This window comes from Apiotrichum porosum (genome assembly GCF_003942205.1).
Source record: "Apiotrichum porosum strain DSM 27194 chromosome Unknown scaffold_1, whole genome shotgun sequence".
Classification (NCBI taxonomy): domain Eukaryota; kingdom Fungi; phylum Basidiomycota; class Tremellomycetes; order Trichosporonales; family Trichosporonaceae; genus Apiotrichum; species Apiotrichum porosum.
The window spans coordinates 1,617,477-1,644,801 of NW_021167108.1; the positions used below are offsets into that span (position 1 = coordinate 1,617,477).

A 27,325-nucleotide genomic window follows, 5' to 3' on the forward strand; every position below is an offset into this window, starting at 1 on the left:
GCAAGTGCACAAAGAAGGCTAGGCGGCACAGCGGTACAGCGGTACAGGGGGCCAAGGGTAAAAGCCTTTTTTCTTTTTTTTTAGTACAGATAACAGGCGGTGTACAAAGTCCTCTGAGCTTCCGAGAACCTGTGTCTTTTGATCCTCTGATCTTGGCGCTCACAGCGATCACATTCTGCACAGCTTCCCCTTGAGCCCACACATGGCACGACTTCGAGCGTTGGCAATGTCTCTTCCTCCAGACCTCACGAACCATGAGCGTGACTCTGTCGATTCCCAGCTTCCCAGTGCACTTGCACGTCGTGGCTACGTTACCACCGTCCGTCCGCGGGCACAAGAGACGCGCCCCTCCCCCCCCCCCCACGCCGATCCCCCTCCCCGGTACGGACTTTGGGCTATGCTATGGGGGGAAGCTATGGGGGGAAGCTATGGGGGGAAGCTATGGGCTGCGCACTGGCGCACTGGTGACCTTGACGACGATGGGGCATGGGACACGTTGGAGCAACGATTCTTTTGTGACTTCTAAGTCGTCGTACGAGATCACCGGACCGCGCCCCAGCATCGCCACCGCCCTCCCCCCCAACCACCACCCGCACCGCGATCTCTGACTGCTTCACAGTTTCTTTCAGTTGCGTTCAGCCCCACCTCCCCACCCCACCCACTCCACCCACCCCACCATTATCCACCCACCTTCATACACCCACCTTTATCCACCCAACTTAATCTACCATGGAACCCCCACACCCCCTCGACATCCCCAAGCTGTCTTGCCTGGACCAGCCTATTTCGGTTTTCAGCCTGGCCACTATGGATGCGGCTGTGCGAAAGATTGAGGAGGACAAGGGTGAGTACCCCCTCCAAGCGGCAGCGATCTGTTGCTGACAAGGCAGCCCTCGAGGAGAAGAGGCTCGCAGCTGCCATCGCCTACGTCCAAGCGGAGAAGGACAAGATCGCGGCCATTGCCAAGTATGGCATGTTCAAGCCGAATGGCGAGCCGGTCCCCCCTCCGAGGTGGCCGTACGAGCGCACGCACGTCGACCGCAGCAAGCCGTGGATAGAACACCTCTACGACTTGGCGGTCTCGCAGGCGACGCTCCCTCGCCAAGAGCGCTTCGTCTCCTGGGCGGAAGGAACAGGCGTTCTCGTTCTGAGCAAGGCGAGGTTCACGGAGTGGCTGTGCGTGTACCACATTCGAGAAATGTTTGCAAAGACTGACAAGCTTGAAGGGAGACGATGTCCTCCAAGTCCAGCAACCCTTGGGACGCCTTCCGCCGCAATATCCAGAAAATGGGCATCAAGGTGCGTCGTGTCTGTGGCCGATCTGTGGTTTGCTGTTCGCCGGCTGACCCAAACACAGTTTACGCGCGGCAAGAAGGACGACCGTTTCGAGGTCAAGATGGACCACCCAAATCTGTCCAACGACCTCGCCTCGGTTCGCAAGATCCACCGCCCTGTCCAGCGGTCGGACGCGCCCGATCGCCGCACGGCCAAGACGGTGGACACCGCGCGCAAGGTGCTCGCCCTTCTCCTCGGCGCCATCAATGCCGAGAAGGACAAGCACCCGTCCAAGCGCGCCATCCTGTGGGCTGAGACCCCCCGCACGGTCCGCGTTCACAAGGAGGCGTTCCACAAGCACTTCCTGTAAGCTGAATGTCCTCACGTCCTCACCAGGTTGCATAAGCTCACACACGACAGTGGCGGCACCGCGGCGGGCTGGCGAAACTTTGGCAAGGATGTGCGCCGCTTCGGCTTCGTGGTGGGTTTAGTCTCTCACCGACACTCACTAACAGCCAGAGCGAGGAAGAGCACCGCGGCCCCACCGACAACGGTGGCTGGTGGAGGTGGACGCACTTCCAGTTCGGGCAAGACAGCGACCTGGACGAGGCTGCGGAGGCTGCTGGCCAGTTCGCCACCGACGCTAACCGCTCGGCTCAAACCAACTCGCGCCGGGCTAAGCGTAGGCGCGGCAAGCTGGGCGACGACGAGGACGACGCTGTCAGCGACACTCCCCTCAAGAGTGCTCGCACCAGTGACAACGCCGTTGCTGGCCCCTCCCGAGCCCGACCCTCGTCGTTCCCGTCCGGCGGCAGCGGTGCAGAGCTCATCGACCTCAGCGACATGCGGGAATCCAGGTCGCCATCTCCCGCCCCGGCTCGTCGCCACTCCACCGCCGTCGCCAGCCCAACGCCGGGCGCGGCGGTGGTTGCCGCTGCCTCGCTCTCCATCCCCGCCACAGGCTGCACGTGGAACTTCCCGACATGCACGTACGAGAACCACTTTGACTATGGCCGCTGCGGTAAGTCACACTCCCGCAGCTGGAAGGATTGTTGCTAACTACCACCAGGCATGTGCCATTATCGTCCAGGTGGGAGCAGTGGGGAATTTGGAGGTGTGTACTGTTACATAAGTGTACAAATATGCGTGGCCAAGCATGTATGTACCATTTGCGTTGGACGAGCAGTGCACGGTGCCCGGTGTGATAGCGTGTATGTTGTATCCGAGCCATCAGTGCTGGACGTGTTGGGAAGTGTGGCAGTGCCACAAGGCTGTTCTTGGGTTTGTACAATCCGAAGTTGTGTCCAATGCAGTGCACAGATCACAGAAGGAGTGACTGACACGGGCGGCTCAAAGTCCTCTAAGCTTCTGAAGGCCCCTGTGCCCCTGTACCCGTGTCCTCGGATCGTCGGATCCTTGGTAGTCCCGACGCGTTGCTTCCAAAATGCGGAAGGACTCCCCTAGTTCACACGCCTCGTGCGGCTGCGAGGTCTCTCCTCGTCCAGACGTCACGCACCAGAAATGTGACTCTGGCGATTCGTTCAAAGTAGCGAGACCAGAGTTCCGAGCTCCACAAATCCCCCTCCCATTGCACCATTTCCACCTCTTGCTATCTTACCACCTTACCACCTTCTTTGCAAGATGACCACGCTCCCAACCGCTGTTGCGAGTGGAAGCGACACCACAAGCACGGACACGTTCCTGCACGACTTGATTCAAGGCAAGTACCGTGTCTGGTCTCTTTGCCACCTTTATGGCTGACCGCTCCAGAACTGCCTCAACTTTGGCGCTACGTGGCCGAGGTCGACGCCGACGTCCCTGGTCTTTACCGCCAGGTCAATCAGGCTCAATCCGCCGTAGCCTCTCCCATCTACATGGACCACTTTGCGCACAAGTTCAACCAGACGACTGTCTCACAGCCAAGCGTACCTTACCCACCCGTCACCTGCCTGCAGGCGTGGATTGGATCTCGCGTCACCATCGAGTCTCCTGGAGGTCTGGTCTCATTTGTTCGCACTGTGGAGAACCTTGTCGAGCGATCAGGTCAACTCCTTATTCTCAAGCACCTTGTTCTCGCTCCGGGTCTCTTTGAGGGAGTTTCAGCCCTATGGAACACCCCCAATGGCCACCGTCAAGACCATCCTGCTCGCACGGACGTCGACCACGGCATGGCTCGCCTCCTCGAGCTCCTTTTTTCTCTCGAAACCCTTTGCGTCACATACACTGCCCCGGGTGAGAGGCCGGGGCTGAGACGGGTCGTCCGGACCGCTTCAGCTACTATCTGTTCACGTTCCTGAAGCACGCCGAATGCCTCAACGTCCAGGTCATCGGCCATCACCATGTCATTCATTGCGTACCCCTGGCAAATTTCGCTCATCAGGCGGTTGATTTTTACACCCCGACCAGCCCCACGCGCAGACGTGAGCGCAATTTCGACATCTTCAACGTCGAAATTGCCAGTGACAATTCGCTGGCGGACGCCATGGAGGCCAACTGGGAATACCTCGAGGGCTATGGCCAATATACCGGCAACTCTGTGATCGAACACCTCAAACATGACGGAGCTAGTGGCGTTGCCAGGTGTGCTGCTCAATCACATACTGCAACGTCCCACCCGCTGCGGTCATCAAAATGGAAGGGACGTTGCAGTATGTGCTTGAGCGGCACACTTTGTAAAACGACCTCGAGCACGCACTACACATGGAGGCGACTGTCAATGTGGCTGGCCGCAGCAATGAGGCGAACGTTACCGTAGTTGTCTTGTCAGGCGTGGGCGGCTGAATTTTACATACATACTGTATTGTGAACACAGGTAGAAGATAAAGTTTATCGATGTATAGCCTCGTGCTCCCTGGTGATGGAACATGTCAGGCATCCTCGCTTTGCATGTAGCACAGGTCGTGGCCGTCGCCGAAACTCACTGATCATTGAACAGGCTGCTCCGCGTCGGGCTTTACATCCAAGAAGCCTGGTCCTTTGCTCTTCGCAGATCGCAGAGCTGTTGGGCATTGAAGGGCGCTGTGCGCGTTGCGAGGTCACGCATACTAGCCTCATGTGACACACGCTATAAGAACAACGCCGCGAGGCGTGTGTGCTGCACACGCGCACACGCCTCTGCTGCACACGCTCCACTCGCGCCCGTCCTTCTGGGGCAAAACTTGGTGGAGGTTGCACAGCTCATCCCATCGCCCCAACCGCCCGCCCCCCTCACTCTTGTCCTCTGCGCCTCTGAGGCCTGCGGCTCTCCTTTACCATTTCTTCCCGACTCCCTTCTTTTCACCTTCGTTTCACCACCCACCTGAAAACACAACATCTCCCCACTCACCCATCCACACCCCAGTGGACTCTCCGTTCCGGCCGCAGGCTCCTCGTCGGTCAGTGCAAGCCTCTTGTACAGCCACTCCACAGTGAACGCTGATGGCATATAGTCCTCCTTAACTCCCCGCTTCCCCGTCGAGCTTGACGACGACTTTTCCGTCAAGGTCATCGAGTACGAGCACCTCCAGAAGCGTGGCGGCTCGTTCGAAGACTTTGCCAACGTTGCATACGCTCTCCCCCTTCCCCACCCCGATTATCAACATGGGCACGACGGAGATGACGAAGATGGTGAACCGCGCGAAGGCGGAAACGACAATGACCTGCTTCAGCGTGCAGCTCCGTCTGCTCCCTTTGGTGATGGGCTGCGAGGTACGTTCACATTGACCTTCTCAGTGGTTCTCCTAACACTCCCAGCCGATGTGATCGTCTGGACCGAGCACCATGACCCCCTCAAGCTCCGCGACGGTAAGCGTATCAGCGAGAAACGACGCTAAATGTACAGCGCCTGGCGGTTTCAACTCACCCGCCTCGTTCGACCTGCGCAAGGTTCGCTTCGCCCCCGTCCCAGCCGAGAACGCGGACGTTCGGACCCGTTTGGCAGACGCACTTGGTCAAGCAAACGCTTTGAGTATGTCCTGAAGATCGCCTGCCACAATCACTGACAGTCCCAGTGCACTACCGCCAGGCGTATGCCGGCGCTGTCGCCGCCAAGCTGGACGGCATTCCTGCTCGCCCAATCTCCTACTCTGACACCCACGGAGGTTGCGTTCGCGTGTCCATTGCGTACCAGGCCTTCCCACTAGACGCGGCGGCCGCAATCGCCGAGCTAACTGAGCTCAAGAGCATCAAGCCTTCCCTCGTCCCTATCACTGTAGACTGCCAAGCTTGTGAGTGAAACTTGCAGCCACTGGCTAACCAACAGCGGCCAGGTCGGCTACCTACAGCCACCTGAATGACCTCACATACTATCTTGAAATGACGCAAAGGCAATCCCGTCTCTGCATCTTCCTCCAAGGATGGTATGCCCACCGAGACCAGCCCCTCTCTCCTGCCCCCGACTTCCTTGCCGTCATATTTGATGGCGAGGACGCCGACATCACCACCGCCGGTAAGTCACGTCATCGTTCAAAACCAAGCTGATCATCCAGAGAAGACGTCCCTGCGCTCTCTCTCACGATCCGGGTGGGCGGCAAGTATGCCAGTGCCGACACCTCTCGCATGACGCGCGACTTGGTTCCCGCGAGCAACATTGGGGTAAACGCCAACATCAACCGCTGGGCACAGCCCATCATCTTTGCCATCTCGCGCTCTGCCGCCTCGTCCCCCCCGTCCGACACTCCCCCAATCTCGAGGAACGGTATTCTGGTTTATCTCAACAAGCTTGCCAGGGGCCTCGAGTCGGCCGTGCGTGCGCGCCAGACGGAGGGCAAGGGCATTGTCGGTGTCACTCATCTAGTCGAGGGCGACCTCTGCTGGCAGCGTCGTGGTCGCGAGGGTACCATTCACGTGCGTGTCGTGGGTTTGGTCTGCGACGAAGCAACTGCCTTTGTGGCACGTAAGACAAGGGAGGGAGATCACCGCCGTCACCAAGCGACCGTCAGTGACACGTACGATGTCATTCAAGAGCAACTCGGCGGCTTGTGGAACAACGGCGGGTGCTGCACGCTGGCGCACCTCCTCTCCTGGCTGGCACAAGACGAGAACGCCGCCAACACTCTCTACTGGACCCTCTGCGTTTTCGTAAGTGGCACCATCTCTCCTCATGTGACATCTCGCTGACATCAAGCAGGTCGAAGGCGAGTGGCTCCCCATCTCCAGCTGCATCCACGCCGGCACCAAGATCTCACCGACGGCCCTCGAGCTCGTGCGTCGCGACCCCGGATCCTCGCTGGCACTTAAGTCCGTCGCCTTCACCGACTTGAACGCGGGCAGCGCCACCATGCTTGGCACGGTCAACGTCGCCAACGTTCGTCTGCCGTCGACGACTGCTAGCCCGGTTGCCCCGCTCGCTCCACACATGGAGGAGGTGGTCAAGATCCTCTGGGGCCTGCCAATCCCACCTACATCTTGGGCAGCCGTCGGCCTCGGTGACAGCTTCCTCGAGTGGGGCAAGCGCCGCGGCATTCCTACGCTCGAGGCACTCGCCGCCCTCTGGCACCGGGGCAGCGATTACCGCAGGGAGAACCGTTTGGCCATTGGGGAGTCGTTCAAACGTGGTGGACAGGCGGTCGTGAGCAACATCAAGTCCGCTCTCGACGCGCCTTCAACATACAACGGACCTCCCCCCAAGAGGGCCAGGCGCGGCCGCATGGTGCCACCCCCTTTCCCATGGGTCGCTGGTCCCCAGCCCTCGACTTCCACCGAGACAGAGAAAGAAGTTAAGAAGCCCCAGTAATGTGGACACGCCGTGGATGGAGGTGTGCACAGATGTGGATCTTTGGCACTGCCCAACAATCGGCTGCTGGTATGTACTGTACATATGCACCCAGCACTCGACGGCCTCGGAGACGGGGAGATTATGTAGAAAAGTAGCCCTATTAATATATGCGCGCTGTGGATGGGGGTGTGCACATACATATACAATGCCCCTCAGCCTTTGGCCTCTACCGACTGCCATGTTATGGTGATGTAAATTTTGCTAGGAGGGCAGAACATGGACCACAGTTCAGTCCACGTTGGTTTAAAACGTGACAATTAACGAGAAACAAAAAATCACCAAAAATATTTTTTCTACGGGCACAAATTACATTGTGTTCTGTCAAAGGCGGTACTGGCTGCTGCAAAGACCGCGACGACAAACGCAGCTTCATCAAGCAGGCCATGCACGATATCGCCGAGAAGCAGAAGAACATATGCAGTTGGAATGGGAATGGCCTTGCACGCGACTTAACGATGTGCAGAGTCTTGCATCCTCAATTTCCTGGCGGCAACGCGTTGCGCGCACGAAATTGAGTGCGCATGGCTGGATCGCCTCTACCTTCTACCTACATCGTAACCAATAGCCTAGGCAGCTCGTCGTTATTCTGAATGGTCCAAGTGCTCCTTGTAAGCTTGACGCTGCGTATCGACCGTGCGGTGATGGGTGGCTTTGGCGCCGCCCGACATGCATGGCGCACCTAGCAACATTTTGCACATTGCACTCTTTTGATCCTTTGACCTTTGTGCCACAGCGCAGCGCAGAGCCATTTTTGAATGTTCGGCCGCTTAGGGTCCGCGTGTCCGATCTGCTTCCGAATTCCGAACGCGAGCTCGAACCTTTGAAACCAGAGGCCAGAGGCTTTGCTTTTGCCTCCTTGACGGCGGCCCCCGCGCCGCGCGTACGCCGCAGTGAGCGCTGTTGTGGAGCTACTGCGGCCGGCACTGCTTGCACAGGTGTGCAGCACCGGAGGACTACACTCTCGGCGTAGTCATTGATCGGCCTTTAGATCGCGATAGGTCGAAGCGAGTGGCTGGGCAGCTGTGTTTCAGAACTGCCAGAACCCCGATGGCGCCGAGCCATCGACACACTAACAACAGGTGGCCGCAGCGGACAGCAAGCTGCAAGCAGTGCCACAGCAGCCAGCGGCCAACAGAGCCAGCTACAGCCAGCAGACTTCAGTGGACGGAGACGTGGACGCGTGTACCAGACTGTGCAGATGCGAAACGCACGCAACTCGCGCGCTCTCACGACAAGCACATACGCAAACTACGCACTCCATGCAAGCACACGTGCGTCACCCGCAGGCCGCCGTTGCAGTCGCACTCTTCAGGTGCCCAGGTGGACACATGCGATCCACCCGCGCGCTCGCTGCCGCTCTCGTTTAGCGCGTGCAGTAGGTTGTGACGTTTTGCGTCTCGGGAAATTACTACTACGGAAAAGTGACTGCGCGCATTGTATGGTGATGCGTCATTGAATACGTCTGCAGTAGAGAGACGAGAGCCTGACGTAGCACGGCCCCACCTGCTACTCTTACTACCTGAGGGAGGAGGCGTGAAGGCTTGAGGCCCAGACATGCTGCTGCGCCTGCGTCTCCTGCAAAACGTGCACGCAGCGGTATAGCGATGTCTCCAGGCTGCGAGACGCGCAGCTTGGTGCAAGAAAACCTGTTTCGATGACTGCGTTCTATTTCGATCTGGCGCATCTAGTGGACGGCCGTGCATATGGCGAGAACAGCGCCAGCGCAGGCCAGCGGGCCCCTCACCCCCCACCCCCCTGCGTCCCTCCCCTTATGCACCGCCAGCTCCGACGGCAGCAGCCAGCAGCAGCAGCAACAGCAGCAGCGGAGAGGTACAAACGAGGGCCGAGACCGGCTGGCAACTCTGTTTTTTGGGCAGTGGGCCCCTAGATACGCAGCAGCGGCGGAGCGGCGTAGGTCACTCTGTCGGATCACAGAGCCCCTTTGCCCATCCCCCCGTAACTGTGCACCCACCCCACCACCAAAACAGCAACCACCCCCCGCGCGCGTCGTCCTGCTGCGACCATGCTACGCAGTGACCACGCTCTTCGCAGCAGCGATGCTTCTCTCTCTCATGTACCATATCTCTCGTCCCCCATCCCAGCTACTGTAAAAAGCACGCGCCCGTCGTGCCCACCCCCCTTCCGACCACCTCATTCCCCGTCTCTAATCGCACTGTCTCACCGACCTTACCACAGCAGCCTGCGACACCTGTGTTGTTCCCACGACGTTCAGCAGTGCCATCGCTCGACGACATACTCGTCCACTCTCTTCCCTTCCCTCTCGTCGTCTCGTCGTCTCCGCAAGAGGCCATCGACGCGTCTCTTCCCCGCTCGATGAAGCCCACTCTATCGTTGAACGACTCGCGACCGAGTTCACCTTACTCGTCCTCATCCCCAGCCAGTTCAGACAGCGGCACGCTCGTGTCCTCCTATTCAGATTCCAAGCCGCCGGCTTCGCCCAGCATGCTCGAGGCCGGCTACCACTATGGTAGTAACAACAACAACGGCAAGGGTTCAGGTTGGGCGCGTGTGCGTGCCCGACTCTGTGGCCGCACCGGGCTGCGGCGTATCCTTGGCCTCACCTTGTTTTTGTCATTGGCATTGCTAGTGTATGCCCACGACCGCGGCGTGAGTTTGGCAAACAAGGAACCGCACACTGACTTTCGCATAGTATGCATTTGGCCCGTCCACAACGCAGTATCAGGACCCGTCCACACCGACGACACCCACACATGACGCCCCTCTGCAAGAAGAAGCGTCCAGCGAGTCCAGCGACTTTGTCCAGCCCAAGCCACTGGAGTTCCCGCCTCTGAGCGACGAACTGCCCAAGCCTTCCGACTACTCCCCCTTCTACGGCGGTCCCTCCAAGCGTGCCATTGACATTGCGTCCGACCCCTTGCCCGTCACTGCGACCTTGCGTCAACGCCTAGACGCCTGGCGCGCTTCCCCCGGCGGCCGCGGTGAGGTCGAAGGCGAGGTCGAGCTGGGTGGTTTCATGCAGTGGAACTTGGAGGAATGCTCCACCATCAAGCCACAGCATGGGTCCTACATGCTGGAAACGCACTCCAACGCCTGGATGACGTTTAACAGGTCGTCGATTCACGACCTGCGCGAAGAACTCATCCAGCACATGGAGGCCCTCATTGACACGCCCACGCTCAACGACTATGGAGAGGAAGGCCACGGAATCGTCATGGTCGCTGGTAACGCCGACACGCTCCAGCGCGCCGTTTGGTCTATCCAGGTCATGCGCAAGCGCGGCACTGTGCTTCCCGTTCAGATCTTCCATTTCCCCGAGGAGGCCCCCGCCGAGGACGACCCGATTCGCGAACAGCTCAAGGAGCTCAACGCCGAGCTCACAGCTGTCGAGGGCCAGACCAAGGACCGCAACGCTCGCAAGTCGTACCACCTCAAGGCCATTGCCATGATCCAGTGCAAGTACCGTCACGTCCTGTACCTCGACTCGGACTCGATCCCTGCCGCGGACCCACAGTACATGTTCGAGTCGCCAGTGTACAAGCGTCTGGGTCTGTTTACCGCTCAAGACTATTGGAAGACGTCGGCTGGCTCGCCCGTCTGGGCGCTCATGGGTATCAAGTGCCGCAACGAGTGGGAGATGGAGGCCGGCCAGATCTTTATCGACAAGAAGCGCAACATGGACATTCTCCTGCTCAGCAAGTACATGCTGGAGGGTCACGAACGCTTCTACATGTTCTCGGACGGCGACAAGGACATCTTCCGCTGGGCCACTCTGTCCCTGCGCAAGCGCTACGGCGTGCCCGGACGCTGGGTCGGAGGTGGTGCCTTGCCCCGTGACTCGGCCACTGGTTTCTGCTGCCACACCATGATGCAGTCGGACGCATGGGGCGCCCCGCTGTTTGTCCACTACAACCTCCTCAAGCAGATCCCATCGGGTGTGGGTCTTGGCTTTACCTGGGGACAGACCAAGCAAATGCCCCTGTTTGACACCTTCCCCGCCACCCCGGCCACGGCTCGTCTTGGCGAGCCACTCGAACGGCCCAACGACGACGACCGCCGCGGTCTCGGCGACATTGACAACGACATGCTTGCCGACGCCGACGAGTACGGTATTGCACGTGCACCTGCAAAGGAGATGATCATGCGCCGTGCCGCACGCGAACGCGGTGCCAAGGCCCGCTACCACGGCGGTGTCGTTTCGGCCCTCTGCATCGACTTTGACTATGTGGATGCGCGCGAGCCCGCTCGTCACGACGCCGACGAGCGCCGTCACACCGAGGAGGAGCAAAAGATGAAGCAGGTCATGCAGGGGTGGGAGGCTGCTGTTGCCGTTGCCAAGGAGAACGGCGAGGACGAGCCGCCCAAGCCCCCACCACCTGGTGGCCCCGTCCAGCCCGACTGGCGCCAGAGCCCCTTTGAGATTGTCAACTGGGACAAGTACGACAACCTCAGGGACTTTGAGTCCATCATCTACGGACTGGGTTTCAAGGCGTTCAGCGCATGGTAGAGACGTTCCAAAAACAAACAACTAGACATACGTTCTCGGCAACGACGAGAAACGAGACACTCAACGGGGAACAGTTGCGAGGCAGTCACAGCCTTTGCTATTTCCGGATTGCCCGGGCTTGGCAGGTGCGACCCTCCCATCTCTGCAACTGCCCACACTAGCCATATCCACATAGATATCTACACTCTGTTAGCCCCTGGTGGGCATGTATCACTCCACCATCATGCATTATGCCGTGTACCATGATCCTGGCCGTCCAAGCGCTGGGCTTTCTCGACTGCGGTCGGCTGATATTTGTAGTTTTGTAAGCGATTTGTAGTCGGTTGAACCGAGATTTGTATTGGGGAGGGCGGTGAATTAGTCCTTTTTTTGTCAATTTGTATTGTCGGGTGTGGCGTCATCGTTCGCGATTTACGGGTCCGATCACGCACCATTCCTCGCGCCAGGCGGCCAGGGCCGGGGCCAGGGAGGTGACCTAACCGCGCGCAACGGCACCAACGCTCTTGGCACTGGCAACGCAAACAACGCAAGCTATCGCGACTATCGCGCGCCAATAACACGCTAATAACGTGTCAACGTGAGCGCATTGCGGGGTAATAAGAGCAGGAGCAACACATTGCCGGTCCCTCTCTCCCCACGTCCCCACACGAGATCACGAGAAAAGGGGCGATCTGCAATGGAAAGACAAAAAAACGGGCCGTCAAATGTGATCTGTGAGCTCGTCCGAGCTCGTCCTCTGCGCCGGAGCCAAATGCAGCCAAGCCAAGACACGCCCATTGCTGTGAGCCATTGCTCTCTGCGCTCAGGTAGATAACCCAACGCTCCTCGTCCTTTCATCTTTTCTCTTCTTCTTTCTCACGTCTAACCCCCCCAACACACACCTCCTTCTTTGCGCGTACACCTTTTTGCGAACCAACGACCATGGCGGGGTCCAACTATGGCACGATGGCAACCGACGCCGAACAGGCTAGGCTCCTTCCCTCTTCCCCACAGGGATCACCCTGTCGGTGCAAGTGTGGGTGCGCCGACGCCATAAGCGGAATGGCGCACGCGACCTCGGAAACGTCCTTGACCAGCACCGAGGTCTTCAACGAGCGCAGCGAGCTGGCCACCGAGGCAGAGACCAACCAGCCCCCGCACCCCATCCGCGTACGCACCGGCGCCGACGACGACGACGACGACAACAACAAGTGGCAACTCGCCGGAGGCGCCCGTAAGGGGTGGAGCGCTTGGCTGTCGGACGAGATTGCACCAAGCGCCGCTGTCCCTGCCATGCTTGTCGTGAGCTTTAGCACAAGTCTCCTCGACAGCATCATGCTTTCAATTGTAGGTACACCGCAGCACCTGCACGCTGGCAACTGCGCGCGGCTGCGCTGACCACACACCCAGTACTCATGCTTTGCGACCAACCAAACCGGTATGTTTCCGTGGATCCGTGGATCCGTGCCCTTGGGGCGGCACCGTTCAAACATGGACGCAAAGGAGGCGACGGATCTGAGACACGGCCGAGTGGCGAGATGGCAACAGTCGCGCTGACATGGGTGTTTTCTTTTTTTCCTTCAGGTAACACTATCCTCCTTGCGCTGGCGACACACCACAGGGGCCGAAAGCTCACGCTAACGGCAACGTCCATGGCCGGGTTTGTCGGTGCTGGTCTTGTGTTTGGCCAGCTCGGCGCCAGGTGTGGTGAGTTGCATGAGTTGGGGCCAAGTGTGGCCACCGGGTCTTAGTTTGTGGCTGACGTCGTTCCTCCAGGACACCGGAAGCGCGGCTGGATCCTCTTCTCGCTCGTCTACCAGACTATCCTGCTGTTCCTGTTCTCCTTCATGGTGTCTCCCAGCGCACCCATTCAGCTGCAGCAGTATGGGAGCTACGAATGGATATCCATGCTCGTGGCCGCCGTCCAGGGTGGTCCCCAGATCGTCATGGGTACCACAATCGAGCCGCTCATGCCAACAGGTTTGTCGAGCTTGCGTTCTGCACAAGGAAATTAGTTTGCTAATTTCACAGGCATGGTCACGTCCGTCATTGTGGGCGTGCTCTCTGACCCAAAGTTGTTCTTCTGGGGTCGCTCGCGCGTACGCGACCTGCGTGTCGTGTACCTCGCGACATTTGTCTCTGGAGCCCTCGCCGGTCTTGCCATTGAACAAGTGACCTCGGCGTGGTTCTCGAGCCTCATGTCCGCGATCCTCAAGGTCATCGCCATCGGCATGGTTGCGTACATCAAGTAGATCTGCCCTTCCGGAAAGGCCAACCGTGCCATACTCGTCCATAGCATCCCCCCGACACACACACACACACACACGCCATCACATCTTGGCGCCACCATCTCGTCCCCCATCTCACCTAATGGTTTATCTAGCTCTTCTTTCTGCATAGCATTGTACTCAGTACACACTCCACGTTGTAAAACTCTTTGCTCCCACGACACGTCGTCGTGTCTACACACATCCGTGTGCCACTGCTCACTGGCACTCGGCGCATTCGGGGGCCGACGATCTGCTCCGCTCCGCGCCACTTCCGCGCCACCTCCGGGTGCCACCAGATGGCTACTACGGTTACACCTGGAACGCGGCCGGGTTTCAGGGAGATCATGAGATCGTGTGCCTGTGTGTGAGCCAAAATAATTGGAGATGGTGGGGGATTTGAGATCCCGGCATCACCAAGCAGCGTTCCGTGCGTGCGTGTGCCGTGCCACGAAGAACCTCGGTCGGTCGTTTGCAATGGACAGACCTGTTCCCAGACACCTCCCCGCAGCATTTGTAGATGTCTGTGACCGTCCTAGACTCTTGCAAGAACCTAAAAAGGAGCTGGAGATGCGGTGAATCGAACACCGGTTACAGACAGTCGCCCTCGTCTCTCCAAGCTCGAGGACGAGGTGGAGAGGATTGAGGATTGGATGCGAAGTCTGTGTCTTACCACTAGACGACATCCCCGAATTGGAGATAGTGGCTGGAGGCCGGCTTCGCTGCTCGATATATAAATGAGACGGAGCCTGGTATGAGGGATGGGCAGAGGCGAGTTCGGAATCACGTAAGAGAGGTGGTAGTTGTGCCACAAAACTGAATGTGGCAGTTGTGGCAGGCGACTGGTCCAACTCTGCCGACGATATCAGCCTGTCAGATTCTATCCACCTTGGTTCCCCGCATGTTCTGTGCACTCCATGTTCCAGCTCGCCATCATCACCAGCATCTCGAGGACGGCAAAGACAGTGCTTGGGGGGGGTACCAGGGTGCAAAGTTCGGGCCCCCGAATTTGTGACCCCACACCAGGGTCCACCTCCTCTTCATGCCTCCGCCGGACCAATGTCGTCTCGCCCTTGCTCGCCAGCGGGCCCCAGTCGTTCCCAGGTCAGATCATTGTCAACAGAGGAGTGCAGACGCTCGAGAATAAAGCAGCAGAGAACACAGACATGTCGGTCTGATCGTATAACGGTTAGTACACAAGATTCTGATTGGCTGTACGTAGTAGTCTTCAACCCTGCTATTGTCTCTCGTTCTTGTAATCTGGGTTCGATTCCCAGTCGGACCTGCTGAGCTGCTTCTGAGTGATCAGAAGCATTCATTTTTGAAGCAGGAAGCAGAGGAGGAACGGAGGGAAGGCGAGGAAGAGGATCGGGACATTATGGCCGGTGTGTCTCGTCGGCTTGCCGCCTTGGTGCATTTTTCCGGACTTTCATTTTGAGGAGGACACGGGGGTGCTCCAGAGTGAACTCAAGAAATGCTGCCCTTACGTTGTATAGCCTTACAGGCCCGTTAGGTGTCATCAAGGCCCACTCTCGTGACAGCCAGCGCAAAATTCTCTTCCCGGGGGCAGGGCCGAGTTTTCCTCGCACCAGACACCCTCTGCAATCCTTAGCAGGCAACGGGCCCGCACTCCTGTGCAGATAATCGACCCCCAAGACCTCCAGAAGTTCCTGGTACCCTCGAAGAAGCCACCATCGGGGTCTGATCGTATAACGGTCAGTACACAAGATTCTGATCCTCATCCTCCTCCTCCTCCCGACGAGTGTTGTCTTGATCGTTCTTGTAATCTGGGTTCGATTCCCAGTCGGACCTGCTGTGAGAGCCCCTCTTCCTTCCTGTCTTCAAAGGAGGAAGGTGGGGAGTCATTTTTGGGATTGTGGACTGGTGGGACTGTTGGCGGATTGACTGGGCGTCGAAATCGCCGATCCCGCCACATTCACATGTCTTCGTGGGCTTGTCTGCTCTCACCGCTGTCAGTTTTGCGTCAACGGTGCTGGCGCTTGGCTGCAATTGCAAAATAGTGCCGGTTATTATCACCGCCATGTTCTCAGTTCTCTACCTTGGAGTTGGAGCCGACACTGAGGAACCTCCTGATGCCCTCCTCTTCACGTTCCTTACCTTCCATCGGACACACGCCAGCTGACACCCTAACAATACGTCGTTGATTCCATTTAGGGCTTGCAGACGACACGATCTTGGACCACAGTGTACTAAGTATGGCCCCCAGGAACATGGTCAGGTCAGTGTCCAACACGGTGGACGCTTGCGGCCAGCTGCTCAGTGGCATGTGTGTATGATACATCTATATTAACCCGGAATCACCTACAGACATCACCCGGGCAACCAGTCTACTCCCCACGGGCGCGCTTGTGGGCCTCCTCGTCGACGTCTGGGCCGGAACCAGCCATGTCGCCAATGTCACCGCCAAACGAAAAGCCCTCACGCACGGCACGCTGGACGAGGTCGCGCAGCAGGTCGTCGGGGTTGGTGCCAGTGCGCTGCGCCTCGGCAATAATGGACTGAGACTGGGCCATGAGGTCGGCGGTCTGGCGGGCGGCAAACTCGTCCACGGCCAGCTGGTTGACACCCTCACCCTCACCCTCGGCGGCTGGGGCTGCGGGGGCTGGGGCACCATTGACAGAGCGCAGGTACGCGGCAACGGTGGGGTGGTCCTCGTCGAGGGAATCGGCAGCCTGTTCATGGTCAGTTTGCGCTAGCAACAGTGCACGGAGCGACAACGGAAAAGGACCCACTGTCAAGCCCTCGCCATTCTTGTGGGCGGCGTCAGCACCGTGCTCGACGAGCCACTGGGCGGCCTCGACACTCTCGCAAGTGAAGAGCGGGGTGTCTCCGTCGTCGTCAGGAAGGTTGACGTTACCGCCGGCGCCAACGAGGAACTCGAGGAGGTCAAGGTGCGCGTACGAAGCGGCGGCGTGCATGGGAGTGTAAGAGTGCTGGTCCTTGTCATTTGGCGACGCGCCAGCAGCGATGAGAGCCTGGAGTGTCAGCAAGCGTCACACCAAGAGTGAGGGAATGGGGGAGCAGATGGTCTCTAGAACCAGACGCGACTGGTCCTGCTCAAGCATGGGCGTGTGGTCGCACGGCCCAGCGCACCGAGACAAACGGCACACGTTTGGGAACATGCAGATCGAGGGTGGTGGAGCCAATTGCTCAGCTGCTTCAGCCAAAGTACGCACCTGCACACGCTCGAGGTCGCCATCGGAAGCCGCGACCCAGAGATTCTTTGCACCTGGAGCGACCATGACGTGTGTGTGTGTGGGATGGAGGAGTGTCTGTTGTTGGGTTTGTCAACTTTCAAAACTCGAGAATCTGAATCTTGCAACTTCGAGCGGCGGCCAATTCAGGCACCGACTACGACGCCGTACGCCGAACAGGTGGTGACGCACAGGTGCAGGCGTTCCGGATGTTCATTCCTCTTTGCATCTCTCTCATCAACCCACTCCCCCCCCCCCACCCGCTCAACGCGCTGCATTCACGATGAACTCGTATCCTCTCGAGGTACGTCCATGGGACCCCACCTCCCGCTCATGTTTATGCTCACCATCCAGTTCCTCGCCCACCCGCAGCCGCTCATGTTCGTCGGCGGGCTCAACCCGAACACCCGACGACGCGCGAGCAGCGCAGCGCGAAACCCAGCACTGAGCCCGAATCCAGGCCTCAGTCCGAACCCGGGGCTGAGTCCGAACCCAGGAATGCCCTCCCAGCTCCCCGTGCCGCTCAGCCCGAACCCAGGAGGGACTACGCTCTCCCCGGCGCTTGGCGTGTCGCCCAGCACCGATACAAGCGGTCTGCCCCTCATGTCACCCGAGGTGGAGACCTTGGCTCTTCCACGCGCCAGTGACCCCCGTGACGCCGAGTTTGATACCTTGACGCGCGATCTGCGCAGTGTGTTTGCACCCCTCGGTGCGCCGGCTCGCGTATGGCTTCCCGAAGACCAGCGACGCGACTTCCGCGTCATGATGGTCGACAACGGCGTGCGCCTCCCGCTGCGCAAGATGCCCGGTGCCAACGGCCAGCCCGGCGGCGACGACTCCCACTCGCCCCTCTCACCACTCACGCCTAGCTCACCGCTGCACCCCGACGGCCTTATCGCTCCGGTGTGGGTACGCAAGCACGCCGAGCTGGTGCCGTCCGTGTTTGTGCTCTTCCTCCGATTGTACGAGACGCCTTACCGTGCGCATGGCGAGAGTTCATTGGGCGAAGAGGTCCTTGCCAACGCCGAGCGCGAGGCAGAGCGTGAGGCAGACGAGGCGCTTGTCCGCGAGATTGCCGACCGGAGAAAGCGTCTTGGCGAGCGCGGTATCAAGCTCACCGTCGTGCTCATGGCGTCGGCAGCGACTCTCGAGTCTCAAGGCCTCGACCAGCGCTTGTCGCATCTCCGCCGCACCTCGTCGTTGTCTGCCAAGGCGTCCTTGTTTGTTCTTACCCCTGTTCCTGCTTCTGAGCTTCCCGACTTTGTGCGATCGCTCCAGGACGCGCTTTATGACTCTGCACTCGAGTACTATAACGCGCACGGCAAGAAGCTGCGTCGCAAGCGCGGACGTGTCGCCGGCCAGAGCACATCTCCACCCCCGCAAACGGGCCGACCTCGAGCCGCGTCTGTCGCTGCGCGTCCACTGGGACCGCAGGGCTGGACAGTTCGATACGACTTCAAGGCTGGTTGGTTTGCCGAGGTCCGTGGCGAGCTCGACTTGGCACGCCGCCATTACGAGGACTGTTGGAACGAACTGGCACGCATGTTCAGTTCGACGACAACGATGCCTCCGCGAACAAAACGCTGGGCCGAGGCAAAGGTGCTCGCCGATTGCGTCGCCGTCAAGATTTGCAAGCTGCTCCTTTACGAGGGCTCGGGTCCACGCGTGCTTGTCCCATACTTTGTGCACCTGCGCCGCTTTGGTGAGCTGTCCCGTGGCTGGGGTATTGGCGAGGAGACGTTCGAGTTTTGGTCTTGGGTCGCGAGGCAGTACCGAATCCTGGCCGAGGTGCTCGAGATGGCTATTGCCGAGGGCTTTGTCATTCCCGAGCTCCCAGCACCGACGTACCCGCCCCCACCGAGCGTTCCAGCCTTGGACGACCCGTTGCCGAACAGCTCGACCAATGCGTTACACATCCTCCACCCACCCGCATTCTACTACTACACTGCGGCGTGCAGCACTCTTGAGCGCAAAGCGCGCTTTGACGCTGCGCTTGCCGCCGAGCAACATGGCACACTTGCCTCAGCACCTGGATTCAGCAACGAGAAGAAGATCGACCACGCGGCGCTTGTTGTTGAGCTCCTGAACAAGGCATTCAATCTCCTCAAAGAGCAGGGCCAGGAAGAGTCCCGTCTCGCGCTGTATATTGCCTTCAAGACTGCCGAAGTGCACTGCGGTGCTGGACAGTATGACCTGGCTTTAACGTACGTTGTACTGTCGTTTTACCAAAGCTTACACCCAGATCTCTTAATCGCATAGAGGGCAAGTTCACCGCCGACAACTGGCGCCCAATGGTCCGCCAGCTTCGCGCCATCGAGTACGAATGTGCCCAGGCCACAGGCAACGTCGAGACCGCCGCTCGCCTGCTCATTGAGATGATGGCGCCAGGCAGTGGCGTCGAGGCCGAAGACCGTTCCGGTCTGCCTGAGGACTTTACCAGCCTACTCACGACGACGGCACCTGCCACGTCTGAACCCATTGTCATCGACGTGGGCGACGATGCGATCCTCGAGGCGCGTGCCGGGTTCCGCTCCGCACAATCCCAGGTCGGCGGTGCCGTGCCGTTCCAGGTTGTGATCGACAGCCCCACTGGCGTGGATATTTCTCGGCTCGAGTTTACGGCGTTGCGCATCGCCTGTAGCGATGCACGAGGGGACATTGTGGTCACTGCAGCCGGCGAATCGCGTGCCGTCAATGTTGGTACCATTGACACTGGGCTGGCCGAGCACCCTGTTGAGGCCGCACTCAAGTGGGTGCCTGGCCGGCCTCTGGTCGTCACCGGCGAGCTTGTTGGCGAGCTCGGTGAACTGTGCGTCGCAGACGTGACCCTCACTCTCACCCAAGGCCCCTGGACATTCGACCTTCGTCTCACCCCGCGCCGCCTCTTGCTGTGGACCACCAACGGCCAGTCTTTTACTCCTCTCGGCGGTATCCATTCTGTTGTCTCGTTTGCTCCCCGTGCACACAGCGTCGCCCTCGAGGTCGTACACGCGCCAGCCGCGTTTGTCGGCGAGGCACTCCCACTCACTCTCAAGGTGACTGCCGCCGAGGCGTGCGACGCCAACCTGGCGCTCTCGCTGTCGGTTCTTCTGCAGCCTGGCGCGGAACCCGACGGTGCAACCGTATCGCTCGACGACGAGTCGACCGAGTCCATGCTCAAGGAACACCACCTGCAGCTTGTTGACGGCGCCGCCGAGACCGTCTTGTATCTCGTTAGTCCGCGGGCAGGCACCAAGATGGTCGATATTAGCATCGCTGTCACGCGGCCCGACGACGAGGCAGACGACGAGCACACAGTCTCTGTCGCCGAGGTGGCCAAGACGGCCGTTGTCCCCGTCCTCTCGCCGTTCAGCTCTACCCCAACCCTCTCTCGTGCTGGCGCAACTGCCTCTCTCGCAACTGTTCTCAGTGTCCCAGGCCCGCGCGGCGTCTTCGTCTCGGCCCTCGAAATTGTTCCTGCCGCTGAGGGTGTGACGCTCTCCAGCTCGTCGCTCCCGTCCACCATATCCCCCGCTCAGCGGTGGGACCACATGACGGCCTATTCCCTCGCTGCGCGGTTCAAGCTGGACGCCGGCGCGCAGCGCACTACTCCACCTGGACCCGTGGCGCACCTCAAGGCAACGTGGCGACCGGCCGACACGGCCGACGAGACGGAACACACCGCCCTCATCGCCCTCCCAGCCCTCCAGGCCGTGCCGCCCGAGCCCTTCCTGACAGCCACACTTGCGTCGCCGGCTGTGGTGCGCTCCCACGAGGCCTTTTCCGCCACGCTCTCGCTGGCCAACGCGCACCCGTCGTCGGCGGCGTACGTGGCCGTCCACGGCGACACCGCCGACGGGTTCGTCTGGTCGGGACCGCGCGGAGCGCGTGTCGGTCCCGTCCCGGCCAATGGCAACCTGGACGTACGGATCGACGCCGTCGCCGTCGGCGGGGCTGGATGGCTGGCACTCCCGCATCTCAGCGTCAGCCATGGCGAGGGCGCCGACAAACGCGAGGTGCGCGTCCAGCAGCCGGCGGATCGCGCCGCGTGGACCGTGCTCGTCCAGCCGTAGATATCTTGGACACACACGTAAGCTGGCGCCAGGCGCCGTACGCCTCGTCCGTAATGAATCAGTAAAGCAGGAGGAGGCGCACAGTGGGCCGTAATCCACACAATCTAGATCTGCGTGGCGCGCTCATGTGGGACCTAACAAGGCACTGTATGTTCACGTCATGCAAAAGGAGTAGCTGCTTGCAACTGGGCGTTTGTGCGTCTCGCTTCTTCGCTTCCCAACATGTGCATTTTATTGCCTGCGGTACAAGGGCGGTTAGGTAGGCCGGGGAGGAAAGGCAGGAGGGGTATAGAACATGGGTAGGCAGTGCAAAAAACAAAGGTCAAGCCAGCGAGGCATGGGATTCCGGGGAGGTGACGACTATATATGCAAAGTAGAAATGGAAGAACGACGTAACACTCCTGAACTCCGTATGGCGAGGCAAATGAAAAGGGCCCAAGAGAGGTGGGTGGGGCAAACATTGAAGGGTGAATGACGAACGTGAGACGAACATTGGGGGGAGGGGGGCAAAAGGGGGATGGAATGTCTGCTGACGCAATGACGTCTGATCACAACACGATGGGCGCACCATGGCCGTGACCGTTGTGGTTGTGTTCGACTGTGTCATCGCCATTCACAGGTTCGTGGTCGAGTTGCTTTGCCCAGTCACGGGAGCCAATGTTGGCGAGCCCTCCACCCTCCATGATTTGCTGCTCGATGTGGTCTCCCGTGCGCGAGACGGTATGGGCGCGGTCACTTCCAGGGGTGTATGGCCGTGAGGGGAGGTGGGATAACTCGGTTGCGCTGGAAACAAACGCAGGGGACGGAGCGTGTGAAGGAGGACCATTGTCACCGAGGGCCTGCTGCGCAGACTGAGGTTGTGGTTGTGACGGCATCTGGGGCACAGCGGGGCGCGCACGGGCACCAGGCTGTGATCCCGGTGGATGGTAGTAGGACCGCCTCTGTGTCCGGGCGTAGTCAAACATGGTGAAGCTGCGAGGTCAGGTCAGCAACCATCGCGCACTGCGGTACCCGCCAAATACATACTGTTCTTCCATCATGCGCATTTCTGGAGAGAGCGCGGCGGTGTCTGTATCTGTCTTGCGTTTACGCGCCTTGAGCGGGTTCTCTTCCAGTAACAGCTCCTCGAGCTCGTGAGTGGCGTCAAAGTTGGCGCGCTTGGACTGTCACACCGTCAGCCACAGGCGGAGGGCGGTCGTCTCCGGCCCGAAAAGGGTGGTTGAAGGGCACTCACATCAGGTTCAAATGGTGGCACCACTTGCTTGTTGTAGAGTGCGTCCCAGTCGATTCCTGCAAACCAAGGGTGAGCCTTGATGTCGGCAAAGCCGCCGCCTCCGGGGCGCCATCCTAGACGCTTGTTGGGGTCGCGCTCCAGCATCTGTTTATCAGTGGGAGCACAGTGGGGTGGAAAGCAAGCCGCGGCGCAGCGCATACTCACCGCTCGGATCGCTTGCATGCCCTCTGACGAGCATCGGCTCGGTGCATCTTCGGGCCACATCAGAGGCTCGTGGAGGATGGCATTGGTGAGTGCTGGGTTTGTCTTGCCGCGGAATGGTCGTCGCACAAACAGCAGCTCGTACGCGAGAATACCCAACGACCAAAAGTCTACCGGGGCAGAGTAACCGCGCTTGGTGAGAACCTCGGGCGCTGTAAGGGAGGCAGTGTGAGCAAACCACCCATTCTGGTACTTTTCTTCTCCTTCGTCTTGTCAAGGGTGTGCCGTCCTTGGCAAGACCTGTCAGGGAAGTGGCCTGGACTTACCCATGTACGCCATGCTGCCTGCTACTCCTGTCAAGAGACGTCGCTCTGAAAAGTGCACAGCAATGTTGAAGTCTGTGATGTGTGCGTGTCCGCGCTCGTCGAGGAGAATGTTGTCGGGTTTGAGGTCGCGATGCACGATCCGCTTCGAGTGCAGGTAATCAACCGCCAAGGCAATCTCGGCTACGTAGAACCGCACGACTTCCTCGGAGATGGCGCCTGCCCTGTCGAGGTGGAAGCGCAGGTCGCCTCCCAACATGAGGTCCAGAACGAAGAAGCAGTTCTCGTCGTCCTGGAACGCGTATCGCATGTTGACGACGAACGGGTGGTCAATCTGTGGCGCTGTCAGCGGGCTGTCATCCGATGGCCGGTCGTCAACCCAACTCACCTCTTCGAGTAGCCTGCGCTCTTGGATAATGTTGGCCACGGCCTTCATCTTGACACATTTTTGTTTGTTGATGTACTTGAGCGCGTACAGTGTCTTGGACTGTTTATGCTGAACCACACGGACCTGAAGGGGGATTAGGTCAGTCATCGTTGCGACAAGGTGGCTGAGGGCTACGCACCTTTCCAAACGCGCCCTTGCCCACGCTGCGCAAGAGGTAGAAGTGGAAGAGGTTGACCTCGGCGTCAAAGTCGATCGCCTGTGGGGGGCTTGTCAGTGGGCCGCTGCATGTCAGAGCGGGGTCGGGCAGCTCACCTCGGGCTTGCAGCACGCCGCACCCATGTTGACGGAGGTAGCGCTGACCGCTAAAGCTGGCCTTTGTGGGTATGGGGGGGTTTCAGGAAAGGGAGTGAAGCGCAGGTGATGGGGGATGCGCAGATGCTAACCCGCAATGGTTGGCGTCACAACGATAAGCGCCGGTTGAATGTGTGGTCTGGCGGAAACCGTGGGAGCACGCGACTTGGTGCTGGGGATGCGCAAGAAGCAAAGCGAGGAAGCTGCAAAGGTCGATAGGAGGGCTTACGGGCTCCTCGGTGATGGGATGTGTGGATAGGACAGTCGAGCAATGTCAGCCGTCCGGGGGGATAAGGACAATGACGGCGGGTTGTGTGTGCTGCCTGGGGCTTGACGCTGCGTGAACGGAGCGCGTGCCACTGGAGCGATGCGGGGAGAGGGGGCCTGGTGGCCGTTACCGATTGTATCGGGCTTGGAGGGTGGATGGATGAGCGGTGATGAGAATGAGGTATGCAGTGGACTGCTCGAGACGCAGAGACGGCAGAGATCCAGAAATGGGCGTGCCGGGCGTATGGGGCGGCGCGCGCGTGGGCGGCGGGCGGCAGAGAGAGCGAGAGATGGGAGAAACGAAACAATGGCAGATGGAAACACCACCGCTCGGACCACCAACCTCGACGACGGCGACACCTCGGATGGGGGAGACAAGGGGATGGACGGATAGATGGAGGATGTTACAGAGTGGGTCGCGGGGTGGCTTTGTCGGTTTGCGTGTGCGCGCAATGTCCTGGCGATCTGGCGAGTAGCGCAGGTGGACAAGATCCCACAGAGTCGGGGGTGTGGGGGAGAGGACTGCTGCGCGTTAGCTGGCCGTCGAGCCTAGGCGTATAGGCGGGGCGGGAGTTGGGCGACGACAAGATGCTGAGCAGACATGGCCAGGTCTCACATGCTGATGACCCGGGAGCGACGTTCTGGCGGCATTGCGCACGGAACAACCCATATCTGTCATCGTTCAACCTCGCGAGGCCGGCACATCCAAAACCGACCTTACAGGTCGGTCGTGCCTTGCTTGCACTCTAGGTGCTCTGCAATTTGTCCAAGCGAGGTTATATCAGTCGAGGTGGTGCTTCTAGCCCTCGGGTTCGTTGCCTCTCTCCTCTTCCTTTTACTCAACAACACACGCCTGTGGACCCACCTTTGTGTCTCCTTGCTAGCGCGCTAGGAGAGAACTGCCGCACAGTACGCAGCCACAGGTGGGGTGGTGGTGGAAACCCGTATGTCGCGCGTGCCTGTTGTATGGCGAGGAATGCCAACCTTGCCCGCAGACGGTGGGAGTTGTACGAGCGTCGAAGGAGGGGCACCCTTCTAGCGTATGTAGTGGTAGTGAGCGCGTGTGTGTATGGGCGGAAGGATGTGTCTGTTAGGAGTACTCGGACAACGACAAGAGGAAAGATGGCAGGGCGGGCGCGGCGCCAGGCGATCTGGCGAATCGGTTCAGTATCGGGTGTGTGCGAGGCAGAGTAGAGTGTGCGCCTGGAGTTGCCATGGGGCCATGTGCGGGTATGGGCTGACTGGCAAAGCTGACTGGCAAATGCCTGGCCTGCCTGGCCACCTGGACGCCTGGACGCCTGCACCTGAAGAGACCTGAAAGCTTCACCGACGAGACGAGGGACAGCGAAGGGAGGTGGCTGATGGCGACCTGCAATGGACTGCAGTGGCAGTTGGCCGCTGGCCGCTGGCGCTTTCCGATGGCGTACAGGCCGGCGTACAGGTGCGTCAGATCAGGGATATGACCCGGCCGTGTAGCTCTCGTAGGCGGTCCACGAACAGCGGCCACGAGCGCACAAGGGAGCCGAGGGAGCCACAGAGGTGCAGGTGCAGATGGCGGCAGGGATGCAAGGCTCGCCCATCCTCCTCTCGGGTGTCTCAGTGCTGGAGTCAGACATCGCTCGGGCCTCTCTCTGTGATCTCTGGGCCTGTTCGATTTGCTGCGACATGGTCTGAGCTGTTGCTGCGCCTGCACGCAGGTGTTCTGCGCTGTCGCTCAATGGCAGTACTATCTGCTGGGAAATGGCAGTCGCCGGCATTCCAACCGCGGTGCCACCTCCGGCCACCTCCGCCCTCCATTTCCTGAGCGCATGCTTCAACCTTGGCTTTCTCGTTCTTTCAGTGTCGGTGACTGCGTTCATGCTATCGTTACAATGCTCCAAGTCTACCAGTATGCCCCATAATCCACGTTCTTCCGTCTCTTTTACGCCGAGACGGCCGTGGGCTGGGCAGAGTGACCGCCAACAACCTCCTTGCCCTCCCAGAAACGGGGGAGCTCGTTTCCGGGGACACTGTCGCCTGTCAGCACGTCTCTTCTGCTTTGAATTCCGTGTCCATGACTCACAAGTGGCGCTCAACCTTGTCCTCGGTGATGACGCACATGCGGATGCAGCCACCCGACGAGCCGTCGCGAGCCATCGCCAGTGCCAGGGCTAAAAGGAAAGAAAAAAAAAGGTTAGCGTAGCACTCAACGGTGTTCGTTGCAATTCAACCCACTGTTCTTGACAAAGTTGACAGTCTCCTCCTCTCCCCAGCCTTCGCGGTAGGTCGCGTCGCAGTAACCGTACACGTACGTTGAACCCGAGCCTGGGTATGTCAGTATAGTGCGAGCCTGTAGGGCCAAGTCCAACTTTCAACACTCACCGCCAATGGCCCAAGGCTGCTCAAACATGCCACCGCCGAGGGGAATGTTGTACACGCTGCCGCCCTTCTCCTTGTCCCAGCCGCCAACAATGATACCGGCAGACAGGTTGTCCTTGTTCTCGTAGCAGAGCTTCTCGAACAGAGCCGCCACAGTGTTCACGGGAGGGTTCTCGCCGTACACGGCGGTGTAGGTCTGGGCGTGGTAGTGGACAATGTCGGCCACTGCCTGGGTGTCGGCGGCCGAGCCCGAGCGACAGCAGTAGATGCGGTCGTGGATATGGGTGAGCTTGTCGGTCACACGGTTGGCCTGGCAGAGTCAGCTGAGTGTCATAATGAGACGAGGGAGGGAGCTTGAAATTGCCTGTGACGCACAATGTACGAGCCGGTGGTCGTCCTCGAGTCGGCGCCGATAACGACACCCTTGTCAAACTTGACGGCCATGATGGAGGTCTGGACTGTCAGCTAGAACCCAGGAAGACAAATGAAATGGCCTGGGAGCGCTCACCCCGAGGTTGACCTCGCCCTTCTTGAGGTGCTGGATGTCGACAAAGTTGATGTTGGACATGGTGATGGGAGGGTTGTGTTGGAGTGGGATGGGTGAGGTGGAAGCTGGGCGTGTGGGCTAGAAGGGGAAGCTCTCTTGCTGCCTAGTGATGCCGGGAGTGGTAGGTGGACGAGGTGTATGTGTGCTGTGTCTTGTGGCAATGCAGCACCCGATCTGTGGCAATGTGTGTGTTGTGGTATGTATCTAGCAACGCGCAAGCATCATCCCACCACCGTACGCAACGCAATGACGCGCGTCGTCGTCGCTGGGTGGGTGAGTGCAGCTGGCGCGCTGGCTTGCCCATGACCACGTGGGGAGATAATGCCGGTTACTGCCAGGGCGGTGTGGCCGGAGTTATAACGTTGTATATGGATGTGGCACGGGGGATAACATGAGCGATGGTTCCTGACAATATGACGACAGAGCGCGTGAGCCAAAGCCTTTGTTTGGGCCTTGTTGGGGGGATGGGGGAGACGTTTGTTGCGGGGACGGGTCACCATGATCACCAGGTGGCCCGCACGCAGTCACGTAAATGGGAGACAACATATGGCCGCGTACCCACACGCGCGCGGAGCAAACGTGCTCTGAGACGGGGGTGTGGCCGGTGTGGCTTGGCGGAGGTAAATT

The 27,325-nt window shown here is 59.5% G+C and overlaps 7 protein-coding genes and 2 non-coding genes across 9 annotated transcripts; 6 read left to right on the top strand and 3 right to left on the bottom strand.

The window, feature by feature from the left end:
* Positions 1 to 729: 729 nt before the first annotated feature.
* Positions 730 to 6,988, top strand: EHS24_000576 (uncharacterized protein; the record flags this gene model as incomplete). Its single annotated transcript, XM_028616402.1, has 16 exons — positions 730 to 844; positions 891 to 1,176; positions 1,227 to 1,299; positions 1,358 to 1,641; positions 1,696 to 1,756; positions 1,795 to 2,296; positions 3,046 to 3,530; positions 3,575 to 3,855; positions 3,914 to 3,923; positions 4,704 to 4,962; positions 5,008 to 5,058; positions 5,096 to 5,221; positions 5,265 to 5,484; positions 5,523 to 5,701; positions 5,747 to 6,333; positions 6,383 to 6,988. 16 exons carry the CDS (start codon positions 730 to 732, stop codon positions 6,986 to 6,988), a joined length of 4,125 nt encoding a protein of 1,374 aa, XP_028480259.1.
* Positions 6,989 to 9,493: 2,505 nt separating this feature from the next.
* On the top strand, positions 9,494 to 11,516 carry EHS24_000577 (uncharacterized protein; the record flags this gene model as incomplete). The annotated part of the gene is made up of 2 exons (XM_028616403.1): positions 9,494 to 9,658; positions 9,702 to 11,516. The coding sequence occupies 2 exons, from the start codon at positions 9,494 to 9,496 to the stop codon at positions 11,514 to 11,516; spliced, it is 1,980 nt and encodes a 659-aa protein (XP_028480260.1).
* Positions 11,517 to 12,557: 1,041 nt separating this feature from the next.
* Positions 12,558 to 13,747, top strand: EHS24_000578 (uncharacterized protein; the record flags this gene model as incomplete). The annotated part of the gene is made up of 5 exons (XM_028616404.1): positions 12,558 to 12,842; positions 12,906 to 12,933; positions 13,080 to 13,202; positions 13,272 to 13,475; positions 13,527 to 13,747. 5 exons carry the CDS (start codon positions 12,558 to 12,560, stop codon positions 13,745 to 13,747), a joined length of 861 nt encoding a protein of 286 aa, XP_028480261.1.
* Positions 13,748 to 14,933: 1,186 nt separating this feature from the next.
* On the top strand, positions 14,934 to 15,047 carry EHS24_000579. The gene has a single exon. It is a non-coding gene; the product is annotated as a tRNA-Gln (tRNA).
* A 413-nt stretch (positions 15,048 to 15,460) lies between these two features.
* Positions 15,461 to 15,574, top strand: EHS24_000580. The gene has a single exon. It is a non-coding gene; the product is annotated as a tRNA-Gln (tRNA).
* Positions 15,575 to 16,110: 536 nt separating this feature from the next.
* EHS24_000581 (uncharacterized protein) lies at positions 16,111 to 17,025 on the bottom strand (the record flags this gene model as incomplete). The annotated part of the gene is made up of 3 exons (XM_028616405.1): positions 16,111 to 16,455; positions 16,516 to 16,758; positions 16,960 to 17,025. 3 exons carry the CDS (start codon positions 17,023 to 17,025, stop codon positions 16,111 to 16,113), a joined length of 654 nt encoding a protein of 217 aa, XP_028480262.1.
* Positions 17,026 to 17,260: 235 nt separating this feature from the next.
* On the top strand, positions 17,261 to 21,029 carry EHS24_000582 (uncharacterized protein; the record flags this gene model as incomplete). Its single annotated transcript, XM_028616406.1, has 3 exons — positions 17,261 to 17,281; positions 17,332 to 19,181; positions 19,220 to 21,029. The coding sequence occupies 3 exons, from the start codon at positions 17,261 to 17,263 to the stop codon at positions 21,027 to 21,029; spliced, it is 3,681 nt and encodes a 1,226-aa protein (XP_028480263.1).
* A 548-nt stretch (positions 21,030 to 21,577) lies between these two features.
* On the bottom strand, positions 21,578 to 23,514 carry EHS24_000583 (uncharacterized protein; the record flags this gene model as incomplete). Its single annotated transcript, XM_028616407.1, has 8 exons — positions 21,578 to 22,001; positions 22,056 to 22,192; positions 22,264 to 22,407; positions 22,468 to 22,733; positions 22,791 to 23,121; positions 23,176 to 23,298; positions 23,354 to 23,431; positions 23,488 to 23,514. The coding sequence occupies 8 exons, from the start codon at positions 23,512 to 23,514 to the stop codon at positions 21,578 to 21,580; spliced, it is 1,530 nt and encodes a 509-aa protein (XP_028480264.1).
* Positions 23,515 to 25,714: 2,200 nt separating this feature from the next.
* On the bottom strand, positions 25,715 to 26,719 carry PRE3 (Proteasome subunit beta type-1; the record flags this gene model as incomplete). The annotated part of the gene is made up of 6 exons (XM_028616408.1): positions 25,715 to 25,802; positions 25,856 to 25,943; positions 26,008 to 26,097; positions 26,155 to 26,461; positions 26,527 to 26,604; positions 26,660 to 26,719. 6 exons carry the CDS (start codon positions 26,717 to 26,719, stop codon positions 25,715 to 25,717), a joined length of 711 nt encoding a protein of 236 aa, XP_028480265.1.
* Positions 26,720 to 27,325: the final 606 nt, after the last annotated feature.